The 26320-nt window shown below is 44.5% G+C and overlaps 1 protein-coding gene across 5 annotated transcripts in view; it reads right to left on the bottom strand.

Annotated features, from left to right (window-relative positions):
- Window positions 1-1041: 1041 nt before the first annotated feature.
- EFCAB5 (EF-hand calcium binding domain 5) overlaps window positions 1042-26320 on the bottom strand; it is a 131323-nt gene continuing 106044 nt past the window's right edge. For all 5 annotated transcript variants that reach the window (XM_058675956.1, XM_058675958.1, XM_058675957.1 and 2 more), the window contains 6 exons: window positions 23627-23779; window positions 21595-21698; window positions 19314-19567; window positions 18259-18545; window positions 17586-17682; window positions 1042-1270 (listed from right to left, as the gene is read on the bottom strand). In XM_058675956.1, the coding sequence (XP_058531939.1) occupies window positions 1083-1270; window positions 17586-17682; window positions 18259-18545; window positions 19314-19567; window positions 21595-21698; window positions 23627-23779 (1083 nt within the window). In that variant the 3' untranslated portion in view covers window positions 1042-1082. The remainder of the gene's footprint in view (window positions 1271-17585; window positions 17683-18258; window positions 18546-19313; window positions 19568-21594; window positions 21699-23626; window positions 23780-26320) is intronic.

Raw genomic sequence — 26320 nt, 5'->3', positions numbered from 1 at the left:
ATTGCCAAAATATAATAATAAAAAAATACAGCATTTGGCCAAATCTTTCCATGCTACTTAAAACGCCACTTGTATTCACAGAAAGCTCTTCTGTAAGCTTGCTCTGAAGCCCTTAGGGTATGTGACTATCAGTTTAATATCTTCAAGAACATTGTTTCTATAAATGTCCCAAATGTGCTAAAAATCCTCTTCCAAATATGAAGTGGGCTCATAGGTTAACAGTGGGCAGGGGATCATGCAAGAGGTGAGGCTGGTAATAACACTGGCATCTTATCAGGAGAGGTTAAAAAGGGACCTCAAATCTTGAATTTGAAGATGTTTGGAACACATCACATTTTGTCAAAGTAATAAAAAAATAAATTTTAATTTCCCCAAATTTTATTAAAAAACGGACTCTGTCATCAGATATCTTATTGGAAAGATGAAATCTCACAACAGGGAAGTAAAGTTTGCCACAATAACAAGCTTTAGAGAAGTATAATTTTTTTTGGTAGTTCTTGAACTTAAGAGTTTTTTTGTCACTAAAAAAATTATATTTTCTCCATGAGTCATGGGCAACCATTTCCCCACATGATTTTCTGTTCATTAAAGTGAATTTTAAGTTGTTAAATAAGGGCTGGTTGGGATGGTGAGGGCAGGACAAGGGAAGAGGTGGTGTAAAGAGAAGTCCCTGAAAAAAAAGAAAAAGAATTCCCAACTTCTTTAAAATCTTTATTATTTGGTACTCTATTGCTGTAAAAGTTGCCACCAATTTTTTTTTTTTTTGGTAAATCCTCAGTCTTACTTTGTGCCTTTAAAGAATGAAAACTATGTACCCAACCAACCACAACAGTCTCCCAGCAGATGCACAGCTCCAACTAACAGGAACTTTTGCTTATAATCCATAATACACTCAACATGCACTTAGTTATACTGACATTTTAACTGAAATTTTTTTAGGTAAAATTTCTCTTGATGTGAAGCACACACTGAAGCAAATGTAGGAAGAGAGTGTGTCCATGTTGCACTCCTTTCCTGTTGAAACCCTTTGATATTAACAAAACTGAAGGAGGCCAAGCATCCTAAACACAGTACCAATTCTACTAACATTTTCCTGGCAAAGCTGCCCCTGGCATTTTTGCACAAATATAGTTGTCTGTCTTGGAGGGCAACGGTGGTGTAATTGCACTGTTTTGCTTTTTGTTTATGAGAGCTAAACAGATGTGTCCCCAGTGGTATAGTAGTTCAATGACAATATCAGCAAATTTCCATACTTCAGTTCTGGAATGATCTGTGTCAAGAAAACACATGTTATTATAAATACTTTTGTACTTGCATTACTAAAAGTTTCAAGGCACAATTAAGGTGCATTAGCTTTGTTTTGAGTCAAATCCGTAGCAGAATCTTACTGAAATATAATTATCGGAATATACAGTGTGTTCATATAATAGAATACTACACAACAGTTACAGGATTAAAGTTATATGTAAGCATGGATAAATCACAAAAACACATTGAAAGTAAATTATTAGGTTGTGGAATGATATACGCTTTTGAGTACAATTTAAAGCCCTGCAAAATAGCACTATATTGTTTATAAGTTAATAAGCACAGAATAAAAGGAAGGGTTCATGCATGAAACTGATCCATGCCAAGTGTGTAGCGATACTCTCTCTAGGGAGGAAACAAAGACAACACCTTCAAGGGGGTCAGAAACCTCGGCTGTTCCTGTGATGACTTTTTCTGTTCCTTCTTTCCTTTCTGTCTCTTTTTAAAGATTTATTTATTTGAAAGGCAGAGTTACAGAGGGAGAGAGGAGAGAGTTGGGGTGGTAGAGTAGGGAGACAGGTTTTCCACCTGTTGGCTCACTCCCCAAATGGCCACAACTGCCAGGGCGGGACCAGGCCGAAGCCAGGAGCCTGGAACTCCATCCAGGTCTCCCACGTGGGTGGCAGGGGCCCAAGATTCCGCCACCTTCTGCTGCTTTCCCAGGCACATTGGCAAGGAGGTGAATCAGAAATGGAACAGCTGGGAAGCAAGTGGGCCACTGCACCCCAAGGCCAGCCCCAATGTTTTAGTGCTTTAAAAAGTTGGACTGGGGCTGGTATGGTAGCCTAGCAGCTAAAGTCCTTGCCTTGCACACACTGGCATCCCATATAGGCACTGGTTCTGATCCCAGCAGCCCCGCTTCCCATCCAGCTCCCTGTTTGTGGCCTGGGAAGGCAGTCAAGGACGGCCCAAAGCGTTGGGACCCTGCACCCGCGTGGGAGACCCCAAGCAAGCGCCTGGCTCCTGGCTTTGGATCAGCTCAGCTCCAGCCATTGTGGCTGCTTTGGGAGTCAACCAGTGGATGGAGGATCTTTGTCTCTCCTCTCTGTGATTCAGACTTTTCAATAAAAATAAATAAATCTTTCTTAAAAAGTTTGGAACTTGGAGTGATGTTGAGTTTGCATATTGAAATAGCTTTTTAATGACTACATAGATGTTCCAGTCCATACATTAGAAACATCTTCCAATTAAAATTACCGAAAAATACATTGTCGCTGCACACCATCATACATTTAACTCTGCTAACTTCAACTGTTAAGCTACCATTCATAACAATTATTAGTAGTAGTATTTTTACCAGCAATCAATGACTTATATTCAGATAGAACGGCTTAATAGAAAGAGTACATATGTTAGAGTCAAGCAGATCTGGTTCCCCTGTTGGCTCTACCCTAATTAACTTTGTGACTGTGAGCTGGGTACTTCATTGCAATGAGCTTCTGTGTTTTTCCTCCCATAAACTGGGGATTAAAACCATGGGCTGGTTTTGAGCGTTATAAGAAAATGCATGCAAAGACCAGCCACGGTACAGACTATTAAAGACGCTGTTTCTTTAAGGTGCCGCCATTCGCTCCCCTCCCCACCACCTTCTATTCATTTTCCTTGTTCTGGGTGTCTTAAGTCAGTGCCTAACCCAACAGGCGTCTGCTAACTTGAACCAAACACATCATTAAGCATAACTGAATAACAGAGCCTAAATAATAAATCTTACAACCAAAAGCTTATTAATAGTGAGGATTGTCTCTTACAACACAATGTAGGACTAACTTCTCTGGTTTCTGTTGCCACAAGAAACAGGGATCACTGAGTCAGGTTGAACTCTCCTATTGTTGGAAAGGCGCTTCCACAACAAAAACTACAACAAGGGACAGAGAAGGCACACTGAAGAAAAACTCCTAAGTCCCTGCTTTTATTTGATGCTGTCTTTGAAACGCATGGAAACAATTAATTTTCTAAGCTTGTCTCTATTAATAAACACATAAACAGAGGCACTGTCTTAGTCAATTGTAAGTATTCAATAAATGCTGAATTACATAAATTAAATTAAGGGGTAATTTAATTGTTTCCAGTTGCTAAAATCTTCACTAGATAATGGCTCAGTAACATCAATGATCATTATAGATTAAAGCCAAAAAACAGACGCTGGTCACAGGAGCACGGTAAACGTACCTGCTTCATGTCATTTCATGGGCAACACTAGCCCAATCAACATACATTCCTGAAATGTTATTGTAATTGATCCCTCTGTACTAATTAATTTCCTGGAAAATTTATTAGGTTTCCAAAGATTACTTTATCTTAATGTTCCAATATTGTGACTGTAAATTAAATAAAACCGAAGTTCATCCTAGGACACTCTTAAAACTGGTCCTAGCTAATTTTCTAAGATAAAACGGCTCTGCAGCTCCCACAGCTTTATTCTGCCTTACTCCTGCTACGGTGCTCTTATCACAGCATCCCACTATCAACAGACCCCTATCTCGTGCAGTCAGTAAGCCAGATGCCATCTCCATGGTGATTCAAAAACACGCGCAAGGAGGCAGAGGACACTCACTGCTTTCCGCAAGCCCCTCTTGCTTAGTTTCTCCTGTCTTTTTGTTGGAGAGGACGGAAGTGGAGAACCTGTCTGGGCAAAGAGTGCCTTTCCCTGTCTTTCCAAAGACTGAAGCTTTAGCTGCAAGTTCCAACCCAGCCAGTGTACGCCCAGCTGGGAGCCCAGGAAGCGGCTGGGCGCTGCTGCCCTCTTGTGGTGGGTGGCCGAGGACCGAGCGCCTTCACGCAGCCTGTTAGAGGTTCTCCCCTGCGGATGCGGTGCTGTTGTAACCATTAGGAATTCTACTATTTTACCTTTGCCTTGAAAAAGGCTAACATAAATGATTTGAATACCTCTAAGCTGTAAATGTTGCACGACCAATCTTTGAATTTGCATATAGCTCTATTCAGAAACATTTTATTATGGTAGTTTTGTAGGCTCAAGTTTAATCACACTTTTAATGACGTTTGGGAATCCATCATGCTGGAAATGGGCTGCAATAGGGTGTTACTAAATTAAAACTTCACTTGTGGGTCCCTGCTTTAGCACTGGATTAATTAAGTTAAGCCCTTTAGGAATCACAGACAATTAATGAAAACGGGCAATACAAAAAAAATTGAGGTACTTAAACTTCAAGAGTCCAGAAACTGGGCCCGGCGGCGTGGCTTAGCGGCTAAAGTCCTCGCCTTGAAAGCCCTAGGATCCCATATGGACGCCGGTTCTAATCCCGGCAGCTCCACTTCCCATCCAGCTCCCTGCTTGTGGCCTGGGAAAGCAGTCGAGGACGGCCCAATGGATTGGGACCCTGCACCCGCGTGGGAGACCTGGAAGAGGTTCCAGGTTCCCGGCTTCGGATCGGCGCGCATTGGCCCATTGCGGCTCACTTGGGGAGTGAAACAGCGGACGGAAGATCTTCCTCTCTGTCTCTACTCCTCTGTGTATATCTGACTGTAATAAAATGAATAAATCTTTAAAAATAAAAGAGTCCAGAAACTGAAATGTAACTGCTGCTTTTCGACTGGATCAGCAGTGTTTCTTGAATGCTCCTCTCCTTCATCATTAGTCCTCCTAACTTTCTTCCTCTTTCAGTTTTTTTTCACAGACCTCGCCAAACCTGTCATGCACAGTGAGCATGTGCTGGAAGTGTGTGTACATTTCTATCGACGTGTATGCTGGCAGAACACACACTCACCTTTACCATGGCAGTCAGGCACTCGGTGTGCCACTGGTAACTTAACATGGTTCCTGAGGCCCATGCAGTGGGTCAGTGTTAAATGGGGGAAAGTGTGACCAACACAGTTTTCTTGTTATGGAGATTTGGGCGGAAACTTGTTTCAGGATGACTTCTTAGGGGTATGTTTGTTTCATAGTGTCTAAACAGTGTTACATGCATTGCTTTTTAAATGATGGAGCAAAAAACCAGATGTGTAAACTGGAACCAATGCAGTTGCCCTTCACGAATATTCATAGCTTAAAGCAAGGGCCTCTAAATTCATTTGGTTATGTGTGGCTATCAGTAACAGATGCTGATAATGTGCCCCAGTGAATGTAGATTTGCTTATAAATTATTTAAGGTGTTCTAAAAAACAGAATGCAGGTTAGACAGTTATGAGATAAATCCATTGTGATTAATAGCCTCATGATTTGGGCCCAACATGGTGGCCTAGTGGCTACAGTTCTTGCCTCGCAGGTGCCAGGATCCCATACGGGTGTCAGTTTTTTTTTTTTAAAGATTTATTTTACTTTTATCACAAAGTCAGATATACAGAGAGGAAGATCTTCTGTCCGATGATTCACTACTCAAGTGGCCGCAATGGCCAGTGCTGTGCCAATCCGAAGCCAGGAACCAGGAATTTCCTCTAGGTCTCCCACGCAGATGCAGGGTCCTAAGGCTTACCACTGCTTTCCCAGGCCACAAGCAGGGAGCTGGATGGGAAGTGGGGTTGCTGGGATTAGAAACGGCACCCATATGGGATCCCAGAGATTTCAAGGTGAAGACTTTAGCTGCTAGTCACCGCGCTGGGCCCGGGCATTGGTTCTAATCTTGATGGCCCTGCTTCCCATCTAGCTCCTTGTTTGTAGCCTAGGAAAGCAGTAGAGGACAGCCCAAAGCCTTGGGACCCTGAACCCACATGGGAAACCTGGAAAAGGCTCCTGGCTCCTGGCTCAGCTCCAGCCGTTGTGGCCGCTTGGGGAGTGAATCAATGGACAGAAGATCTTCCTCTATCTCTCCTCCTCTCTGTATATCTGACTGTCCGATAAAAATAAACAAATCTTTAAAACAAGTCTCATGATTTTTTTATGCTCGAAAGGATTTTTTTAACGTTTTAAAATTTTTAAAGAAGAATTTCAATTTCAAGGCAGAGTTAGAGAGAGGAGAGCGTGAGAGAGTCCCCATCTGTTAACCCACTCTCCAAGTGGCCACATGGCCAGAGGAGGGTCACACTGAAGCCAGGAGTATGGAGCTTCTTCTGGGTTTCCCATCTGAATACAGGAGTCCAAATGCTTGGGTCCCCTCTGCCACTTTCCCCAGGTGCATTAGCAAGGGAGCCGGATTGGAAGTAGAGCAGCCAGGATTCAAACTGGCAACCATAAGATATGCCAGTGACAAAGACTGAGGTTTAGCCCACTATGTCACAACACTGGCACCCAACCCCATCTTCTGCTTCTTCTTTTAATTATTTCATGATACAGTGCCATAGACCCTGGGATTTCTATAACCCCATCTTCCAATGTCATGGAAAACTACAGCTTCCATAGTTTATCCACTATACCCACTTAGAACTTGCATCAGCGGCTGCTGACTGTGTCCCCACAGAGGTCTTTAGCACATGATAAAGCCACTGTATCAATACATTTAACCAATGCATCTAATCAACCCCCTGACATGGCACTTCTGAGACTTCAAGACAAAGGTTAAAGAAATGGACCCTAATCAAGCTCTACCCCAGACTCCACCCCATTTGAATATTAAATCAAACATCTCCCCAGATACTGCCTCCTTTGCCTCTAGGTCATATAAAGGGCTGAGCTCAAACCTCGAGTGCAGACCCCTCTTGAGTGTGGCTATACTCCTTTCTGGGTGTGGGCTTCCCAAATCTTCTCTGCTGATCTTTTCCTCCATCCATCCTTGAATTCCTTCCTGCACTACAGAGAGGGACCTGGACCCAGCCACCCCACAGTAGAATGACAACAGCCCAAAGTGGAGGCAACTCAGGGGCTTCTCAGGGCATTCAGTGAATGTTCTAGATTCCCCCTGCTTAAATATACACAAACATGGGCACCAGATAACTGAGGAGAACCTGGAACAAGAGACACAGAAACCAGAACATTAAAAAAAGAAATAAAAGAAACAACAGAGAGGAGAAAACTTCAAAAAAAATTTTTTTTCATTGACATTCTCAGAGAGATAAGATGAAAAAATAAGGTGAAGGGTGATGATGCTGTAGAGAATGAGCAGGGACTGTTAGAAATTATAACGCACAGAAATCAGAAGTCAGTTAAGATTAGCTGATCAGGTTGAGAGAATTCTCTCAAGAAGTAAAGCCAACACAAAAAGATGGAACAGGATGGAAAACGAAGGGCCAGCACTGTGGCACAGAGGGTTATGCACTGCCTGTGGTACCAGCATCCCATTTAAGTACCTGTTGGAGTCCTGGCTGCTCCACTTCTCATCCAGCTCCCTGCTAATGTGCCTGGGAAATCAGAGGAAAATAGCCCATGTGGGGACTCTGGATGGAGTTCTGATTTATTTATTTATAGGTTTATTTTTATTGGAAAGGCGGATATACAAAGGAGGAGAGACAGAGAGGGAGATCCTCCGTCCGATGGTTTGCTCCCCAAGTGACCGGAACAGCTGGAGCTGAGCCAATCCGAAGCTAGGAGCCATGAGATCTTCCGGGTCTCCCATGCGGGTACAGGGTCCCAAGGCTTTGGGCTGTCCTCCACTGCCTTCCCAGACCACAAGCAGGGAGCTGGACGGGAAGCAGGGCCGCCGGAATTAGAACCGGCGACCACATGGGATCCCGGTGCACGCAAGGCGAGGACCTTAAACCACTACGCTATCGAGCCAGCCTGGAATTCTGATTTAGCCTGTCCCAAACCCCTGGCTTTGGCCTGTCCCAAACACAGCTGTTGAGGTCCTTTGGGGAGTGAACCAGGAGAGGGACAATATCTCTTCCATGGTCCCTTAAATGTAGGAGAGCCAGTGCCTGATTGTTGAGAATTCTGGACACAGTGAAGGGGAGGCAGGGCTGCCAGAAGCCTGCAGGTGACATTGATGTAAATGAGATATCTACCGTGGCTAAGTGCTCTGGGTGGGAGAAGAGCTTGGAGAGCAAAAGGAGAGACATGCAAGCAAATGCTGTTCCCATTCCAGAACTATCCAAGCCATTTGGACAGAACCCTCAGAATGTGTACACATTGAGACTCTGGGTTAATATCAGGTGGCGGTTCCTCATTCCTGGGTACAGGGACTTGCACGAAGTTGTGAATGGTTCCCCCTTTGTCTCTCCCCTTCCCTCAGAAACAACAAGAAGAAATAGCAAATTTGGAAGCAATGAATACACCCAATTTTCCCTAAACCTTGATCCTTCCCACCCTGATCCACCTTGTAATCATTATAAAAAATAAAATTTATTAAAAAAAGAAAAATAATAATAAAATGCTGTTCCTCCTCGGAGCTGACATGGCTTCTGGTGACGCACGTGGGTGGAATCGAGGTCAGATGTGAGCCCTACTCTCCTTGGCAGGGCACCTCTGTGCAGGGCGTGACCCGCACAACCAGAGGCAGCAGCCATGGTGATCCAGAGGAGTTTCACAGCTGGAGAGGTCTGATAGGTACCCAGACCAATGGAGGAAAACAGACCAGATCAACGCCTGTCTTACAACCTCAGGGTAAAGGGCTGATCCTATAGATTCTGGAGAGACACAAAACCAAAGCTCATGGACACAGACTCAGCAATCAGAAAGGCTCCACACTGCCCACCACCAGCAGTGTTGGGCGTTGGAAGACAACAGAGCCATCTCCAGGACAAGTGCAACACGGAGTTACCATATGATCTAGCCATTTCCCCTCCTGAAGTGTAGACCCAAAAGGATCACAAACTTATGTTCACACAAAAACCGTAAACCAATGTTCATAGCAGCATAAACACAATAGCCAAGAAGCAGAGACAACCCAGCGAGCCATGAACTGATAAATAGACAGAATGCAGTACAGACATGGAATGGGTTTTTTTTTTCAGTCATAAGAAAGGAATGAAGTGCTGATAACATTATACTCACTGAAAGAAGCCAGGCCACCTCTTACACATGTCCACTTATATGAAACCTGCAGAACAGGCAAAGCCATGGAGACAGAAAGCAGACTGGTAGTTGGATGGCCGGAGGAGGGGCTCGGGGGAGAGAGCACTAGTGGAGAACAGGGATTCTTTTGCAGTGATGAGAGCGTTCTCAAAGTAGGTAGTGGTAATGATTATACAACCTGCTGTGAGTACTCAAACGGTGAATAATATGCTTTAAAATGGTGAATTGTATGACACATGATTATATCTCAATTTTCAACAGACAATGGAGCAATGTCATCAAAATCACAATTCCTGACAAAAAACAAATCAAGTGTGAGGGCTAAATAAAAACACTAGATGAAAGGATTTTTGTTCTTCAAGCTTAATATGTAAAAAAACAACCCCCCCCCCCCAAAAAAACGAAAAAAACACCTTACCAATCGTACGCTTTCTCAGATATCTACTACTGGAGATTCAAAACATGGGAACAGACCGGAAAGGAACCAAGGGAATGACAAAGAAAATAGCTGTGATAGGGACAAAGTGAATCTCAGGAAGGCCTGGGGGCAGTGGAGAGACTCTGGGAGCAGAAGAATTGGCCTTGCTGGAAGGGGTGGCTTTGGGAGAAAACAAATTGGAACATGAAATTACCCAACAGGATCATCTTATGGGGAATTATATGGAGAGCGACTGGTGTTGAGTCCCAGTGGATTAAGCCACCACTTGTGATGCCAGTTTCCTATAAGAAGGTTGTTTTAAGTTCCAGCCACTTTGTTTTTGATCCAGCTCCCTGCTAATGTGTCTGGGAAAGCAGAGGAACTTGGCCCAAGGGCTTGGACCCTTGCCCCTCAGATGAGAGACCCAGGTACAGTTCCAGGATTCTGACTTAACCCTGGTCCAGCCCTGAATATTGATTGTGTCATTTGAGGAGTGAAACAGCAGATGGGAGATGGATCTTTTTTCCTCTCTCTCCCCCTACCCTGAAAATCTGTCTTTAAAATAAATAAATAAATAAATAAACAAACAAACAAATAAATAAATCTTTTTTAAAAAAGTGTGGGGCCCAGTGTGGTAGCCTAATGACTGAAGTCCTCGCCTTGCATGAGCTGGGATCCCATATGGGCACCAGTCTGTGTTCTGGCTGCTCTATTTCCCATCCAGCTCCCTGTTTGTGGCTTGGGAAAGCAGTTGAGGATGGCCCAAAGCCTTGGGACTCTGTGTCACATGGGAGATCTGGAAAAGGCTGCTGACTCCTAGCTTTGGATTGGCTCAGTTCTAGCCATTGCAGTTACTTGGGGAGTGAACCAGTGGATGGAAAATCTTTCTCACTGTATCTCCTTCTCTTTGTAAAATCTGACTTTCCACTTAAAAAGCTTAAATATTTAAAAAAATTAAAAAATAAATTAAAAAACGTGTAGAGAGACAAATGGAGGAGGTGGGAAGTATTAAGTGTGAAGAGAATTAAGACATTTAAAAATAAAAGGCAGTTATACTTTTCAAGAAAAACAAAAAAGTAAAAAACCAAACAGACAAATAAAACAAAACAAGACATCAAAATACACCACAGGAAGGGGCATTTGACCTAGAGGTTAACACGCTTATCGGGCACCTGCATCCATAGGTAGTGCGTGGGTATGCATGCTGGCTTCATTTTTCACTCCCACTTTCTGCTAATATCTACATTCGGAGGCAGCAATGAAATGGCCCAAGAAATTGGGGTCCACACAGTACCACCTGGACAAATACAAGATCCAGGGCTGGGAGTGGGTTTAGTAAGGAAGCTGTGGGCATGTGTCTCTGCTGGGCTGCAGCTCCCACCGGTGAGCACGAGAACCAGGGCTGAGGTCGGGCCTGGCTGGACAACACAGCAGCATACCAGTGGTAACTTCAATCTAGTCAGGGTGATCCCCAATAACCCCTGCTAGGGCAGGCCACTGGCCTACTTCCTGCACATGCCAGTATGTGCAAGAGACTGATCCAGTACATCCTGCAGCCCATTGAGCTCTGATACACACCCATGGGTGCTTCAGCCTAGCTCAGCCTCACCAACTCCACTACCCCTGGCTCTCCCCACACTCATCAGTGGTGCACATGAGCATGCATCCTTGTCAAACCTTTAAACAACATCAAACATAAAATAATTAAGAAAGAAAGAAATTGGGGTCCAGCTACCCACTTGGAAGACCAGAATTGAATTTCTAGTCCCCAGCTCTGGCCTGCCTCAGGCCCAGTTACTGTGGGCAACTGGGGAGTGAACAAACACATGGGAGCTGGTTTCCCTGAGTGTCTGATTTGCAAATAAATATAAACAAACAAACAAATAAATAAAAACTTCAAAATGCTATAATACTCAGCAGTGTATAGTGTTTGCATAGGGAAAACTGCACGAACATTGCTTTTTTATTTAGTCCCAAATTATAACAACATTGGGAGGATGGGGGTATAACAGAACTAAACTAAATCTTCACCTGTAACAAGAGCAAATCAATGGGTAAAGTTTAAATTTGATGAAGCAAAAGATAGCAACATGTGTAGAATATTAGAAATAGACATACATGCAAATACCAGAAGAAACAGAAAGAGTTAAAAAGAATTGCCTGCCTGATTGGAACTGGAGACAATGAGTAGTGAGACAAGGGATAAAACAGTGACTGTTTTTAGTTCTATCTGACCTTTTAATTACTTTAAAATTATTTATAATATAAAAAGGGTTTTAAATATAAAAAGCTTTTTAACATCCACTGAAAGGAAAAAAAATAGTTTCAAGTTAAATAGAAAAATGTTCTTACTAAACAAATCTTTAAAAATCTTTAATCAGGGCCCGGCGGCGTGGCCTAGCGGCTAAAGTCCTCGCCCTGAACGCACCGGGATCCCATATGGGCGCCGGTTCTAATCCTGGCAGCTCCACTTCCCATCCAGCTCCCTGCTTGTGGCCTGGGAAAGCAGTCGAGGACGGCCCAAAGTCTTGGGTTCCTGCACCTGTGTGGGAGACCTGGAGGAGGTTCCAGGTTCCTGGCTTCGGATCGGCGCAGCACCGGCCCGTTGCGCTCACTTGGGGAGTGAATCATTGGATGGAAGATCTTCCTCTCTGTCTCTCCTCCTCTATGTATATCCGCCTTTCCAATAAAAATAAATAAATCTTTAAAAAAAAATCTTTAATCAGGTATCCAAGTAACAATGACGTCCCTATGTGAGTAAAAGCATTTTTTTTTTTTTTTTGTCGTTCGTTTCTGTTAATTCAGCAACCGCCATTAGAAAACTTCAAAATTTAAATTCAAAAGGGTAGGTGAAAGACACGAAAGAAAATTGCTGGTTTGGTTTCTTTCTTTTCTCTTCTGAATAACTTAGACCTGAACATAGAAGAGATATGCATGCATGGCAAACAGACCAAACCTCAGGGCCCTGGGTCCCCCCACCAAGTCCCTAAAACAGCCTGTTCTCTCCTCCCTGAACAGAGCATCTGTCTCCTATCTTAACTGAAAGAGCCCTTTAAGAGGTTCTGGCCAGGACAAAGAGATTCTGTTCTAAAGCTTAACTGATGTCTGAAATCCATGAGCCACTCGGAGATGGCGCCCGGGACTCTGTGAAACCCTGGCCTTGCAAGCAGGAGCCAAGAACTCCCCACGGGGGCCACCATCCAAGACGACTGGGTCCACGAAGGTGGTGGGGAACCGTAATAGAATCCATGCCAGAGTTAGCAGGCAGCTGATTCCCACTAACAGGGCAGAGCGACATAACGGTGTCTGGTGACATTTGGTCCATCTCGCTTGGACTCATCTCAAAGAATCAGGCATCGAGCGCTATAGATTCAGTTGAGCGCTATAATCCTATTTGCTATTTCTGAAGGGCTGGCAGGAGGTTCCCCTTAGGTCGTTGGCCATGATGGTGTCTCATTTGTGCAGTGGAGGAAGACCATGGTGATAGAAACCAGCAGGGTAAGACCTTCCAGGAAAGGACTCCCTGGGGATGAGAGTCAGTCAGGGCTGCCTAGTAGCCCTCCCCACCCCCCATGGTCCATGCCTTTGTACAAAGGAAGCTGCTGGCTGGTGGAGCTGAGGCTCCCGTCAGCCTCTAAGGGCAGGGGAAGAGCCCCAGGAATGCCTCGAGAGAAGCCAAGAGGAGTGGCTGTGGACTTGTAGACCCTTGGGCTTGGACTCAGGAAGAAGGTGTTAGAGTATAGGTAAATGCTATGATAGTATATTAGAATGCTAGAACAGAATGTTTTTGTTGGACAGTGTGAGATTCCCTTGTGCTGAAGAAACTGCTACTTTGCTAGGCCGGGAGGCGCCTGGACTTTGGGAGGATTCGGCTTTAGCAATAAATCTGTTCTTTGCTGTCCTGCAATTTTGTGAACCCAGGTGTAGCGGGGCAAGGGCACAATTCTTCTCCGGTCCCAGGAACATGAGGAAGATAAGGGTGTGAGAATGGGATGAGCCATAAAGATAGTGGGTATGGAAACGGAACAGGCTCCCTGTGCCTGAAGGCCATAAAAAATGAACATGTCTAAGGTTGTTACTTTTGATGTATTTCCCAGCCCAAAAGGGCCTATATAGTCTTCTGTCTTGGGCTCGTTCAAGGTCCAACCTCAAGGTCCAACCGCCCCGCTTGGCTGGCCTTTGTGCCGCAAGTGCGGTCTGGCCCCAGCACGCTGGCGCAATAAACTCTGTTTGCCGTTTGCATTACCAGCGAGACTCTTTGTTGTTCTCTGGGGGTTGACTAGCTCGCACCCTGACGTCCAGGGGTTTTAGCCTGGACTCTAACAAAGGTATGGTCAGTTGGCACAGCCACATGGTTTAGACGTTGAAGTCATTCTGATAATACACTGGGGAACAGATTTTTTTTCCCCTTCTAGATCTGTGATTATTTCCTGGAATATAACATCTAACCAGACATCTTGGGATGGGGACCTGGGATAGGTCTGCCCTGCCACCTCTGGTAGAAAGACTGGGGGAGTAGACTGAGGAGAACATAGCTTAGCAAAGATAGGCTGGTCCTGAGTCTCCAGGCAGGAGAAGGGAACTTCTGTAAGCAGAATGGCAGGTGGCGAGGGTGGGGGGCTCTTGATGCACTATTGCCATAGCTCTCTGGGAACAGTCACTAGATACACAGGCCTGTGTGTCTGCAGCCTTTATACGCAGTGGCACAGCCACTGCGTGCCTGGCCAGCTGGTCAAAGTGGCCCAAAACTCCTGTGAAGGAGAGTGAATGCCTTCGTCTAAGGGCAGGGCACAGCTGCCTGGGGTTCCACCAGATACCCTTTTGCTGGAACTAGAACAAAGTGGGGTGCGAGTGTGTGGCAGAACTCCGTGAGCACTTCAGTACTCCTAATTCTACTCTCTTGATGGAATCAGTAGCCTGGAAGGCTATGGTCTAAGATCCCCTTCCTGTGCTAAGTGGAACCTACAGCTACTACTGGTGGCATTTCCTGCTAGGTGGGGTTACAAAAAAGGGATCTTAGTTAAAGACACACAGACTGCGTTGCCAGAAGATTCGATCCCTTTCCTGGAACAAAAGGAAAGGTAACCACCAGATTTACCCACCCTCACCCCAACCAGGGAGCTTGGAATTCCCTGTTAGTTAATTACCCTAAAGGCTCCTGGGCCTGTTGGGATAAAATCTTGCTGCATAGACTGCAGTTAGAATTTCTGTCACCTGAGGGCACTGTTGGCAAGCAAAAACCGTGGGGAACACGGGCGGTCAAGCTGCGCAGGGCTCAGCTCCACGCTTCAGTACAGGACCAAGCAGAGAAATTCACTGTGCTCTGAAACAAAGGAGCGGTGCTAGGCAACAGGAGGTCGTTCTTACAGGCAAACTGGGAGCGGATTCCAGAGACTCCACTGTGGCATTGGCACAGTGCCCCAGAAGATGCCTGTGTCTTCTTGCATGATTGGGAATGGGACAGTGAGGAACCGAAAGTTGATTCCTGTGCACACCTGTGAAGTGGAGCATGGAGGGACCTGCTGCCCCTCCCCAGCCCCTGTCTGACAAGGGAACTGGATTAGACATGGAGGGTGCCTGAGTCCTCCCCCAGGGAGGGAACATGGCTCTAGTTAACTCCCCAAATGGCTGCAGCAGGCGCCAGAGCCGGGCCAGACTAAAGCTGGGAGCCAGAAACTTCTTCTGGGTCTGCCGTGTGGGTGCAGGGACCCAAGGACTGGACCATCATCCACTGCTTTTTCCAGGCCATCAGCAGGGAGCTGGACCAAAAGTCAAGGAAGGGAGCCTAGAACCAGTGCCCAAATGGGATGCCAGCATCACAGGCAGAGAATTAGCCTGATGAACCACCAGACTGGCCCCTCTTCCCTTTCTATTGTCTTAGAAGACTCTCTGGTTCTGAGGCTCTGGGCCTTGGATTTTGTCACAGAAATCTGAAAATCCTTCTGACTTGGTCTATCTGGAGTCTACACAGAGAGTGAGAGGGATAAGATTTTCTTAATTCGGTGTGAGTGTTTCTTAAAGATTATAGGAACAGCCAGCTCCCATGCCTTCTTGCTGGACTGGGAGCGGCCCTGAGGAGGTGTGTGTGCAGAGTCCCTCCTGCATGTGTCTGCTCGCTGGGCTGAGGGGCTGGCTGCTCACATTGTCTTGACCCTGGAGCTTTGCAGCTCTCCATTCCTGCTGGTTCTCCCACAGCCTGCCTCGCCAGACTTCACAGACCACGGATCTGTTCTGTTCAGTTCTTTATTGAAGCTATAGATACTCGTCTTTGCTTAACAGGCCTGTTCTCTCTCTTTTTTAAACATATATTTTTACTGCATTTCATTTTTTAAAATTAATTACATTGCATTATGTGATACATTTTTTATGCACTGGGATTCCCCCCACCCCTCACCACATCCTCCCCCCACGGCGGATTGCTCTACCTTGTTGCATTTCCATAGTTCATATTCAGTTGACATTCTTTCATTGGAGGTATTTACCAAGCATAAAGTCCAGCATCTTATTGTCCTGGTAAGTTCAATGGTTTCTTGGTGAGACCATCTCTGGTCTGAAGGTAGAGCCAGCAGAGTATCATCCCAATCAATTAAAAGCCCCAACATAATATTTCCAACCATTTACAACATTGTGGCATTAATTGACATGGTATTGATTAACCAATATGTTAATAGTAAAATGCAGGTTCTCAACCACAACCTGTGACTTCTTCATAGACATTTCAATTTTGGTTTATATTCAACCGTGTTCTATATACCTTAAAATGGCTTAGATTGCTATTCAGCTGTCTCATGCCTATTTTAATTTTAGTATTTAGCAGTTTATAGCATTGAAGCATGTTTTCGCTGAACCTGGGTGTTTTTCGGGTGGTCTAACTCTGTAATTCTAACAGGATATATGTCAACTGTTTAGGTGAGCATGTTTAGGAGGGGTGTGCAGAGAAATCTTCCATACCCCAGTGAGGAGTAACTAATCTTTGTGTCCCACCCAGTGAGTTATAAGTGCATCCCCGCTGACTGTTTCCTGTAATAGGCCTGTTCTCACTGCAAGGCTACTCATGTCTTTTATTTTTCCTTTATATTTAAAGATTTCTTTAAATATTAGAGAGAGAGAGTTAGAGAGAGAGAGTTAGAGAGAGAGACAGAAGCAATTGATTTTTCATCTGCTGGTTCACCCCGCAAATAGACTCTGAAACCAGGGCGCTGGAACTTCACCCCAGTCTCCAAAGTGAATGGCAGGGACCCGAGTGCTTGGGGTTTCCTCTGCTGCTTTCATAGGTGCATCAGAAGGGATCTAGATTGGAAGTGGAGTAGCCAGGATTTGAACTGGTGCTCATATAGGACACCAGCATTGTGGGCAGTGGCTTAACTTACTATGACAATACCAGCCACACACCTTTTCTTCTTCTTTTTTTCTTTTCTTTGTTTTTTTCCCCCTGTTTCTTAAAAAATGATTTATTTTATTTTTTTGAAAGGCAGAGCTACAGAGAGAAGGAGAGACTGAGAGAGAGAGAAATCTTGCATCCCACAGTTCACTCTGCAAACGACTGCCATGGCCAGGGATGGGCCAAGAGAAGCCAAGATCTAAAAGCGTCCAGCATCTCCCACACGGGTGCAGGGACCCAGGCACTTGGGCACTCCTCCGCTGCTTTCCCGGTGCATTCGCAGGGAGCTGGGTAAGAAGTGGAGCACCTGGGACTCAAACAGGCATCCATAGGAGATGCCTGAGCTGCAGGTTGTGGCCCAATCTCAACAGCCCCTCATGCTTTTTAATGATTAATACACCTGTAGCCCTAAAATGGGAGATAGAGGACACGCTGAGTTCTCTAACGTATAGCATAGACAGTGTCTTCAGGGGAATACTTACATTATACACTGTATGTCCTCTCTCAGAAGATATTTAGTCATAACTGTTTTCTCCTAAAAATGGAATTTATGAGCCACATGTTGTAATCCTAAAAATTACAACTGTGTTTTAATTGCTATTGGTATGGATTTAGACTATAATTAAGTGGAAACTTACCTTTGAAATAGTCACCAATGAGTTCTGAATTAATTTCCAAATCGCTAGCAGTTGGATCAAAGGCACAGATGTTCTTGACTAGGTATTTGTTAACATACTGTGAACAAAGAACAAAAGAAAAGTTGTGGGATCATTAGCAAGTGGACATAGTATAAATAATGTTTCTATAAATTTCAGAGCAGACAAAACCAATCTATGTTTTTAGAAAACTAGAAAATGGTTACTTTTGGAGTATGTGGGTGGTCATGGGACACAGCACAAAGGTGGGCCTTGGGTAAGCTGTTTTGTTTTCTGGCTTAGGGACTGGTTATATGGATGTGTTTATTGTGTGAAAATTCTTGTATGTATACTCCTATGGTTTGTTCAGAGTTTTGGCAAAGTGGCTAAGACACCCCTGGGGACATTGATGTCTCAGCGCCTCAGGGTTCTGGGTCTGCTTCCAATTGCAGCTTCCGGGAGGGAGCAGGCCATGGGTCAAGTTGTTGGATTTGCCCCGCTCCCACGTGGAAGGTCTGGGTTGAGCGCTCAGTTCCTTGCCCCAGCCTGGCTCTGAGGCCTGGCTGCTATGGTTAGGTGAACTGGCTGGTGGAAGATCTCGGCTGTCTTGACTCTGCGTTTCTGTGTCTGAAAAGAAAAATTAAGGGAGTTTAAAAGAATACTTTAGAAAACTTACAAATTTACACTTATCCCAGTTTTGAAGGTCGCTGGAAAATTCCAGCTCTGGGTGAAGGAACAAGATGATGCCTCTCAGGATGTCTTGCACAAGGTTTATGTTGGCTCGCAGGTCCCGGGCCTTGCTGTCTTGAGGAGACACCGGCTGTACCTGGGTGCTGTGGTCATAGAGAAGCAGGGACACGAAGTTCATGGAGCTGAGCAGCTGGAGGCAGTCCTGCAGTTCCTGCAGCATGGTGCGGAAGAAGATGATCCCTGCCCGCCGAACTTCCCCTACGTTTTCAATCTCTGGAATAATGGAAAGACATTGCAGGTTGCTGTGCGATCACATACAATACTTTTCCATAGGATTCAGAGTGGATTGTGGTAACCATTTTTTCAAGAGAAAAAAAAATACATATATAGTCCTCTATTCTCAGGTGGCCAAAGGTTTTTATGCCTTCTTCTTCCCTCTCTCTTTTCAAGCTGCAGCTGTGCTGAGAGCAGCCTAGGGGACACAGGGACATAAGAACTGGGGGGCTAGCCTTTGCCACTAGTTTGTCGTTGGACTTTGGAGAAACCCACTTTACTTTGTAAAACTCTGGCTTCTTTCTCTGCAAGATGAGAGGTCCTGAGGAGTTAATGCTGTGTGATACAGCAAAAAAAAAGAGCCCCCCAAATATGGTTCAAATTGAGCTGTTGGGGGTCCACTTATTGACTTTCTCTGAACATCACTTTCCTTATCCGCATTATAGGAAACCACCATTCACCTTATAAGATTAAGGGAAATGATGTATTTAAAGTGCCTGACACACGGTGGGGCATTGCATGTATGCTACTTCTATCCTGCTTTGATGAGTTCTTCCAGATATAAAATTACAGGTCTAAGAAAATATGACCTTAGCCCCTTTGCTTTCATTCGCAGATCATGCTTATGAGCTCAAGGCCACACAGGGAGTTCTTTTCACATACAGAGGTACACATATTGCAATAGTCCATTTTAGAAAACATAGCCCTTCTTTCACTATCTTGATGTTACCCAAATTTATCAAACCCATACATCCATATCCACAATACCTAAGACACATTTTTTCTTTATCTCGCCAGATAATTCATCCAGTATTTCATAGCAGGCAGCCTGGACCATCTTCACCATTTTCTGCAGATCTTTATATTCTTGATACAGTAGCATCCTCATCTGGCCAATGTTAAAATCGAGGACTCCCAGGGCCTCCCCTGTTCTCTCACGAAGTGGAATTACTATGTGGGTTTCTCCGCAGACAGAAGCCAAAACCACTTGGGAACTGTCTGAGCACTTAAAGAGGAAATCTCTGAAATCCAAAGCACATAAGCACAAGGATATTAAGCATCAGCCTGTTCACGACGTTCCATTTGAGCATACTGAATCACTCTCTTGTATCTGCTTCACTTCTACCAGGCTTGCTGCCGTTGTTGTCGGCCTGGAACATTCCACCCCTTGATTTCGCAGGGCTGTAGCCCTCTGCTCAGCCCTCTCCTCTCATCCCCTCTGCACTGAAGTCTTCCCTTGGCACCCAACCTAAGCACATGTGTCCAGGCCTCTCTCCATCATGATGTTCCACCTCACTGGCTTCACTATGCAGATGTTAGTGTTCATGTGAATATTTTTTTCGATTTCTTTATTTGAAAGGTGGAGTTACAGAAAGGAGATGGAGAGAGAGATTTTGCACCTATGGTTCACTCCCTAAATGGCCGAAAGGCCTGAATTGAGCTGGTCTGAAGCCAGGAGCCAGGAGCCTCCTCCAGGGTGCCCACATAGGTGTATGGGGATCCAAGCACTTGAGCCATACTCCTTTGCTTGTCCAAGCTACAAGCAGGGAGATGGATTGGCAGGGAGCAGCTGGGACTAGAACTGGTGCCCATATCATGCCAGTCCTGGGGGTTCAGTTTTTTAAAGGGGCAAAGAGAGGTGAGAGAGCGAGAGCAAGAGTGCACATGGATGCATGAGAGAGCTCTCCCATCCGAGTGTCCACAACGGCCAGGGCTGGGCCAAGTGGCAGCCAGGAGCTGGGTCTCCCACATGAGTGGTAGGAACCCAATCATTTAATTGATCACTTTCTGCCTCCCAGGATCTATTGCAGGAAGCTGCAGTCAGAGGCTGGGGCTGGGACTTGACTTCAGGCACTCTCCTATGTAAGGTCGGCATTTTTACTGCCTGTCCTAGAGGGTGTTTGTTCTTTTGTTTATTTGCTGTCAGGCACGTGTTGGTTGGATGAAGGAATGGATCATGAGTGTCTCAGGGCAGATTTCCTAGAAGCAGAGCCCGAGGCGAGGACCTTCTGCTAGAGATTTGCTGAGGGCACACTTTCTGGACAGACGTGTGAGGGACTGAGGGAAGCAGGCTAGCGGAGAGAGGAGCTAAGCAGAAGGTAGCTTCAGGTGAAGTCTAACCTCAGTGTCCTCACAGAAGCAGGAGGTACACGGTACCAAAGACTCTGTCCTCCCACTTTAAAGCAAGGCAGGTGTCATTTGCATCCTAGTACTATTACTCTAAAAAGCTCTGGGTGTTTTGGGTGGTGTAGGGTGAGGGGTGTTTACCTAATACCTGGACACCTCCTGGTGAGGGGGGCTCCAGTCACTTACGGGAACTCCTCCAGAGAAGGTAAGGCTGGTTACCTGCAGCAGAGCCTATGGCAACTGGCAGAACACAGTGAGGGTCTGGCCAGGCCTTTACAGCAGAGATTTTTGTGTTCATGTTGTGTGGTAGTCACTGCTCTGTCTAGTAAGGTGTATCTATTTCCCCTTCTCCTGTCCATGTTGATACGGAGACACTATTCCTTTAAAGTATTTGTAAAGTGGCCAGTGCCGTGGTATAGTGAGCTAAGCTTCCTCCTTTGGCGCCAGTATCCCATGTGGGTGCTGGTTCAAGTCTTGGCTGCTCCACTTCCAACTCACTCCACGTTTATGGCCTGAGAAAGTAGTGGAGCATGGCTCAGTTCCTTGGGACATGGCATCCATGTGGAAGATCTGGAGGGGGCTCCGGGTGTTGGATCAACTCTACTCTGGCCACTGTGGCCATCTGGGGAGTGAACTAGTAGAGAGAAGATTCTCCCTCCCTCCCCTCTTTTTCCTTCTCTTTTTTACTCTGCCTTTCAAATAAAAGCAAATCTTTTAAAAATAATAGAGTATTTGTAAAATATGTTGGTATTTCAAAATGCATTTTCTTTCCTTTCCCAGAAAAATAATATTCTACAGAAAAATTTTTGAAGGCATCCAGATTAAAAGTTAAAGTGTACTACAATGCATAAGCTGTGTCTTCCAGATCTACTTTTAGACCGGCAGCTGCATTGCGGCCAAGCAAAACAGACATGTCTCATACCTGAAGACACATGACTTCCTTGTGATGGTAGGGGGATTCGTGTGGATTTCTGTCAGACCCAGCTGCCCTGTAACCATCATATTGCGTAAAACATAGTCTGAGTCCTAGAAAAGAGGAAGAGATTTCATTAGCGAGGAATCATTAAACCTCCTAGTCTCAGAGCTTGTGGAGACAGTTAAGTAGAAAAAAATTACAAAATTATGATGACCCCCTAGCTTTTCTCCTCCTCTTCCTCCTTCTTTATATTTTCATTCTGTTCAAAAGTGGTGGGAATTTGAGGGGAAAAGAGAGATGATCCATCCTCTGTTTCACTCTCCAAATTCCTCCAGCAGCTGGGACTGGACCAAGCCAGGAGACAGAAACTCCATTTGATTCTCCTACTTGGGTGGCAGGGACCCAATAACTTGAGCTATCACCTGCCACCTCCTACGGTGACATTAGCAGGAAGCTGGAGTCAGAAGCAGATCCTAACACAAAGTTGGGAACACCCACATGAGATGCAGGTGTCCCAAACGGTGGCTTAACCTACAGAGCTACAATGCCTGGCCCTATTTTTCTCAATTTCAAGAGGTTTTCAAACTATAGGTCCTCATCCACAAGTGGATTATGTAAATATTTTAATGAGAATTTATCAGCATTTTTTTTTTTTGATGGAGAAACTAGCTTATTTACAAGACAGCAATACTAACATATCAATAAAGTCCTCTACACTTGAGGAAAGACAGACTTAATTAGAAGCAAAGAAGTATTTTTTGTGTCCCCTTCTTTTAAAATGATTCTTAGAGTAAAAAGGAATACTCTGGATAAAGAGGATCCATTGTGTCTTGCATGCTGAATGCTGTTCGAAAGATGAAACTGTGTTTTGTCTCCATGTCCCAGGTTTTCCTTCCTGCCTGTGATTTAACTTGTTAATTTATTTGAAAAGGTGAGCTAGAGAGAGAGAGACTTTTGATTTACTCCTCAAATGGCTACAACTGCTAGGGCTGGGCCCTACTAAAGCCAGCAGCCAGGAACTCCATCCAGGTCTTCCACATGAATGGCAGGGGCCCAAGCACATGGGTCATCGTCTGCGGCTCACTAACAGAGAGGTGGATTGAAAGTGGACCTGCCACGATTCCAATTGGAGCTCGCACCACAGGAAGTGGCTTAATCAGCTGCACCACAATGCTGGTCCCTCTATTCATTCTCATCATGTGGAAAATCATAACATTAAAGTTATATGCAAATAACTAAAACAAATGTTCATCTAAAATTTATCAAGTTACATATAAGGGTTTTTCTTTCTTTCTTTTTTTTAATTGGTGTGATATAATTGTGTTTTTCCGAAGCAGCAGTCTCTCACCTCGCCCCTTCACACTTTACATTTTACCCCAATAGTGGATCCTGGTCAGCGTGGCCGTTTCCTGTGGATTGCCTTACTTGAACAAGGAATTAGATCTCTGGATAGGTCAAAGACAGTTTTGTTTTCTAATTTCCCAAATTAGAACTTTTTGCTCTGTTAGTCAACATTTGAAAGTCCAGCTTTAGCTGGAGGAACAAAGTCAACACACAGAAGGAACCAAACATGAGAAATGGAAAGATGAACAACACGAGATAGTCCCAAGGGTATAAAATCCCAGGATCTGGTCATCCTGGGAGCCAACTTGTCTCCTGCCCTTTCTTCATTTTGGTCACAAGTTAGTCATTTTTCTCTTTTGCCTAAGGCAATCTGAGATGGATTCTTGTCATTCATCATCAATGGCTTGATTTGAGGTGATAGGAAATATGTCCCCAGTTAGCATACAGCTAACAAGCATGGCTTAAAAATATTAGCAGGATACAGGAAGGAAAAAAGAGAATGTAGAAACAATGGTCTCACCCACTTTCCTGTAACCCTTGATCCTTTGAGCCCTAATCAACTATGTAAAGATCATCACAATAAAAATTTTAAAAAAAGAAAAAAAATATTTGCAGGACAATAACATCTGCGGATGCTGTTACACTGAAAACATCTGACATAATCGTTTGGGGGCAGAGTTCCCACCTTGCCTACCTGGTTTGGGCTAGGCTCCACAAAGAATGTAGTGATGGAGGTGATGCCAGATGTGACGTTGGAGAGCCAACCAATGCCAGTGATCACTATATGCAGGATGTGCTCGCGGCTGTGGATGTAGTGATAGGCAGAGCTAAAGACATTGGCAACACCCTACAGAGAGAAAAGTCAAGTTTCCTTTTTGTTTTTAATAAGTGGACTTTTTAAAATGTTAATTTTAATATTTTTGAAAGGTAGAATTTTAGAGAGAAAAAGAGGGAGAGAGAGTTTTTCCATCTCGTGGTTCATACCCCTAAAGGTCACAATAGCTAGAAATGGACCAAGCCCAAACCAGAAGCTTCATCCAGAGTGTTTGGACCATTTCCAACTGCTTTCCCAGGTACATTAGCAAGGAACTAGATGAGAAGTGCAGCAGCCTGGATTCCACACAGTGCCCTCATGGGATGTGGCATTGCAGGCAGCTGCTTAACCCACTATATCATAACGCTGGTCCCTCCTTTTTCTCTTTAAAATAATTAGTAAACACATTAATTGTGTTATCTCTTTAATAAATAACAATCAAATTTGCATAACTTAATGATCAGTTCTCAAAAGGTAGAATTCAAATTATGCAGGGAAATAAGGATTAAAAAAAAAAAATCGGGCCCGGCGGCGTGGTCTAGCGGCTAAAGTCCTCACCTTGAAAGCCCCGGGATCCCATATGGGCGCCGGTTCTAATCCCGGCAGCTCCACTTCCCATCCAGCTCCCTGCTTGTGGCCTGGGAAAGCAGTTGAGGACGGCCCAATGCTTTGGGACACTGCACCCGCGTGGGAGACCCGGAAGAGGTTCCAGGTTCCCGGCATCGGATCGGCGCGCATCGGCCCGTTGCGGCTCACTTGGGGAGTGAATCATCGGACGGAAGATCTTCCTCTCTGTCTCTCCTCCTCTGTGTATATCTGGCTGTAATAAAATGAATAAATCTTTAAAAAAAAAAAAAAAAAAAAAAAATCAAAGATGGCCTCAGCATTGTGGCACAGTGGGTTGAACTGCCTCCTGCTATACTGGTCTCCATATGAGTACGTGGTCCAGTCCTGGCTGCTCCACTTCCCATCCAGCCCCCTGCTAATGTACCTATGAAAGCAGCAGAAAATGGCCCAAGTGCTTGGGCCCCTGTGGGAAACTCAGATGGAAGTTTGAGGAACCCACCATGTGGGAAACTCAAATGGAGTTCCGAATCTTGGCTTCAGCCTGGCCCGGCTCTGGGTGTATTGAACATTTGGGAAGTGAATCAGTGGATGAAAGATTCTCTCTCCTTCTCTCTGTCTCTGTGATTCTGCCTATCAGAATAAAATAAATCTTCTTTTTTTAACCCAAACTGTATAGACAACTCTATATTCCCTTTTATGTTTTCTGAAAATCATCAGTGAAATTTGTGATATGTACTATTAGAGAATCTAAGACATCATAAACAAGATAAAGTTTGAAATGAGGAAAAAAGTTTAGAAACAAAGAACATTGAGCAAATGGTTAGAAGCTGCCCTGAACTGATGCCAATTTTAATGTCTGCATTTATACATGGTTACTCTTTATCATCAGAATAGGACTTGCCGGGTTCCAAGGTCTGCAACATACTAGATTATACAGTACTCCCACAGACAGAGTGAGACCTTGCTCCGCAGAGAAGAGATGGGAACTCCTAAGTATCCATCTGTGATCCTGTTGTCAAGAAACTCCAAGAATCAAAATTTCTTCAAAATTCAAGGTATTCAATGTATTACACAGGAGCCTTCATGTCCAAGGGACATGATTCATTTTAACATATTCTCCAGCAAGACAATATATAATTCACTATCTGCTTAATTCTATATTCCTCAATTTTCCTTCTTAATATATTTGTATGCTTATTATTTCAGGTGCAAATGAATCTTATTTAAAAATATTTGTTTATTTTATTTGGAAAGTGGAGCAACAGACAGAGAGACAGAGAGAGAAACAGAAAGACAGATTTTCAGTTTGCTGGTGTATTCCCCAGATAACCGTAATAACCAAGGCTGAGGTTGGGCTGGGAGCTAGGAATTCTACCCCGGTCTCTCACGTAAGTGGCAGGGACCCAAGCACTTGTGCCATCATCTGCTGCCTGCCAGGGTGTGCTAAACCAGGAAGCTAGGATGGAAGTGGAGGTGAGACTTCACCCAGGCACTCTTTTATGGCACATACACATTCTAAGTGGTAGTCTAACCTGTTATGCCACAACATCTGCCCATGAATAAATAAAATTAAAAAGACACACGAAGAGATTATGTTACTTTCCTCAGCTACCCACTCAGCAAACAGGTGCTAAAAATGAAAAAATAATGCTCGAGAAATCAACAACATAAAAGATCAGAGGTTTACAGAGTACAAACGATAAGGAATAGCAAAGTTCTGCTGCCTGCCCCAGTCCATTTAGAGGCTTTCATTCTTCATTTATTACTATTTCCATCTACAAAACTAAATGAAAATGCTTGTGGAAATGGCCTACCTACTTAATTGTCTCAAGAGGAACTTCCTTTTTTGTGATCTTACTTGAAAACATGACATTGATGAAATATTTGGGCTTTATTCTCTATACTTCATCCTCAAAAAGGTTAGTACTTGGGCTCGGCAGCGTGGCCTAGTGGCTAAGGTCCTCGCCTTGATCCCATATGGCCGCTGGTTCTAATCCCGGCAGCTCC

The sequence above is a fragment of the Ochotona princeps genome, chromosome 17 (genome assembly GCF_030435755.1).
Source record: "Ochotona princeps isolate mOchPri1 chromosome 17, mOchPri1.hap1, whole genome shotgun sequence".
NCBI classification, from domain to species: Eukaryota; Metazoa; Chordata; class Mammalia; order Lagomorpha; family Ochotonidae; genus Ochotona; species Ochotona princeps.
The sequence above is the reverse complement of the archived record's forward strand: the minus strand, read 5'-3'. Positions and strand labels throughout refer to the sequence as shown.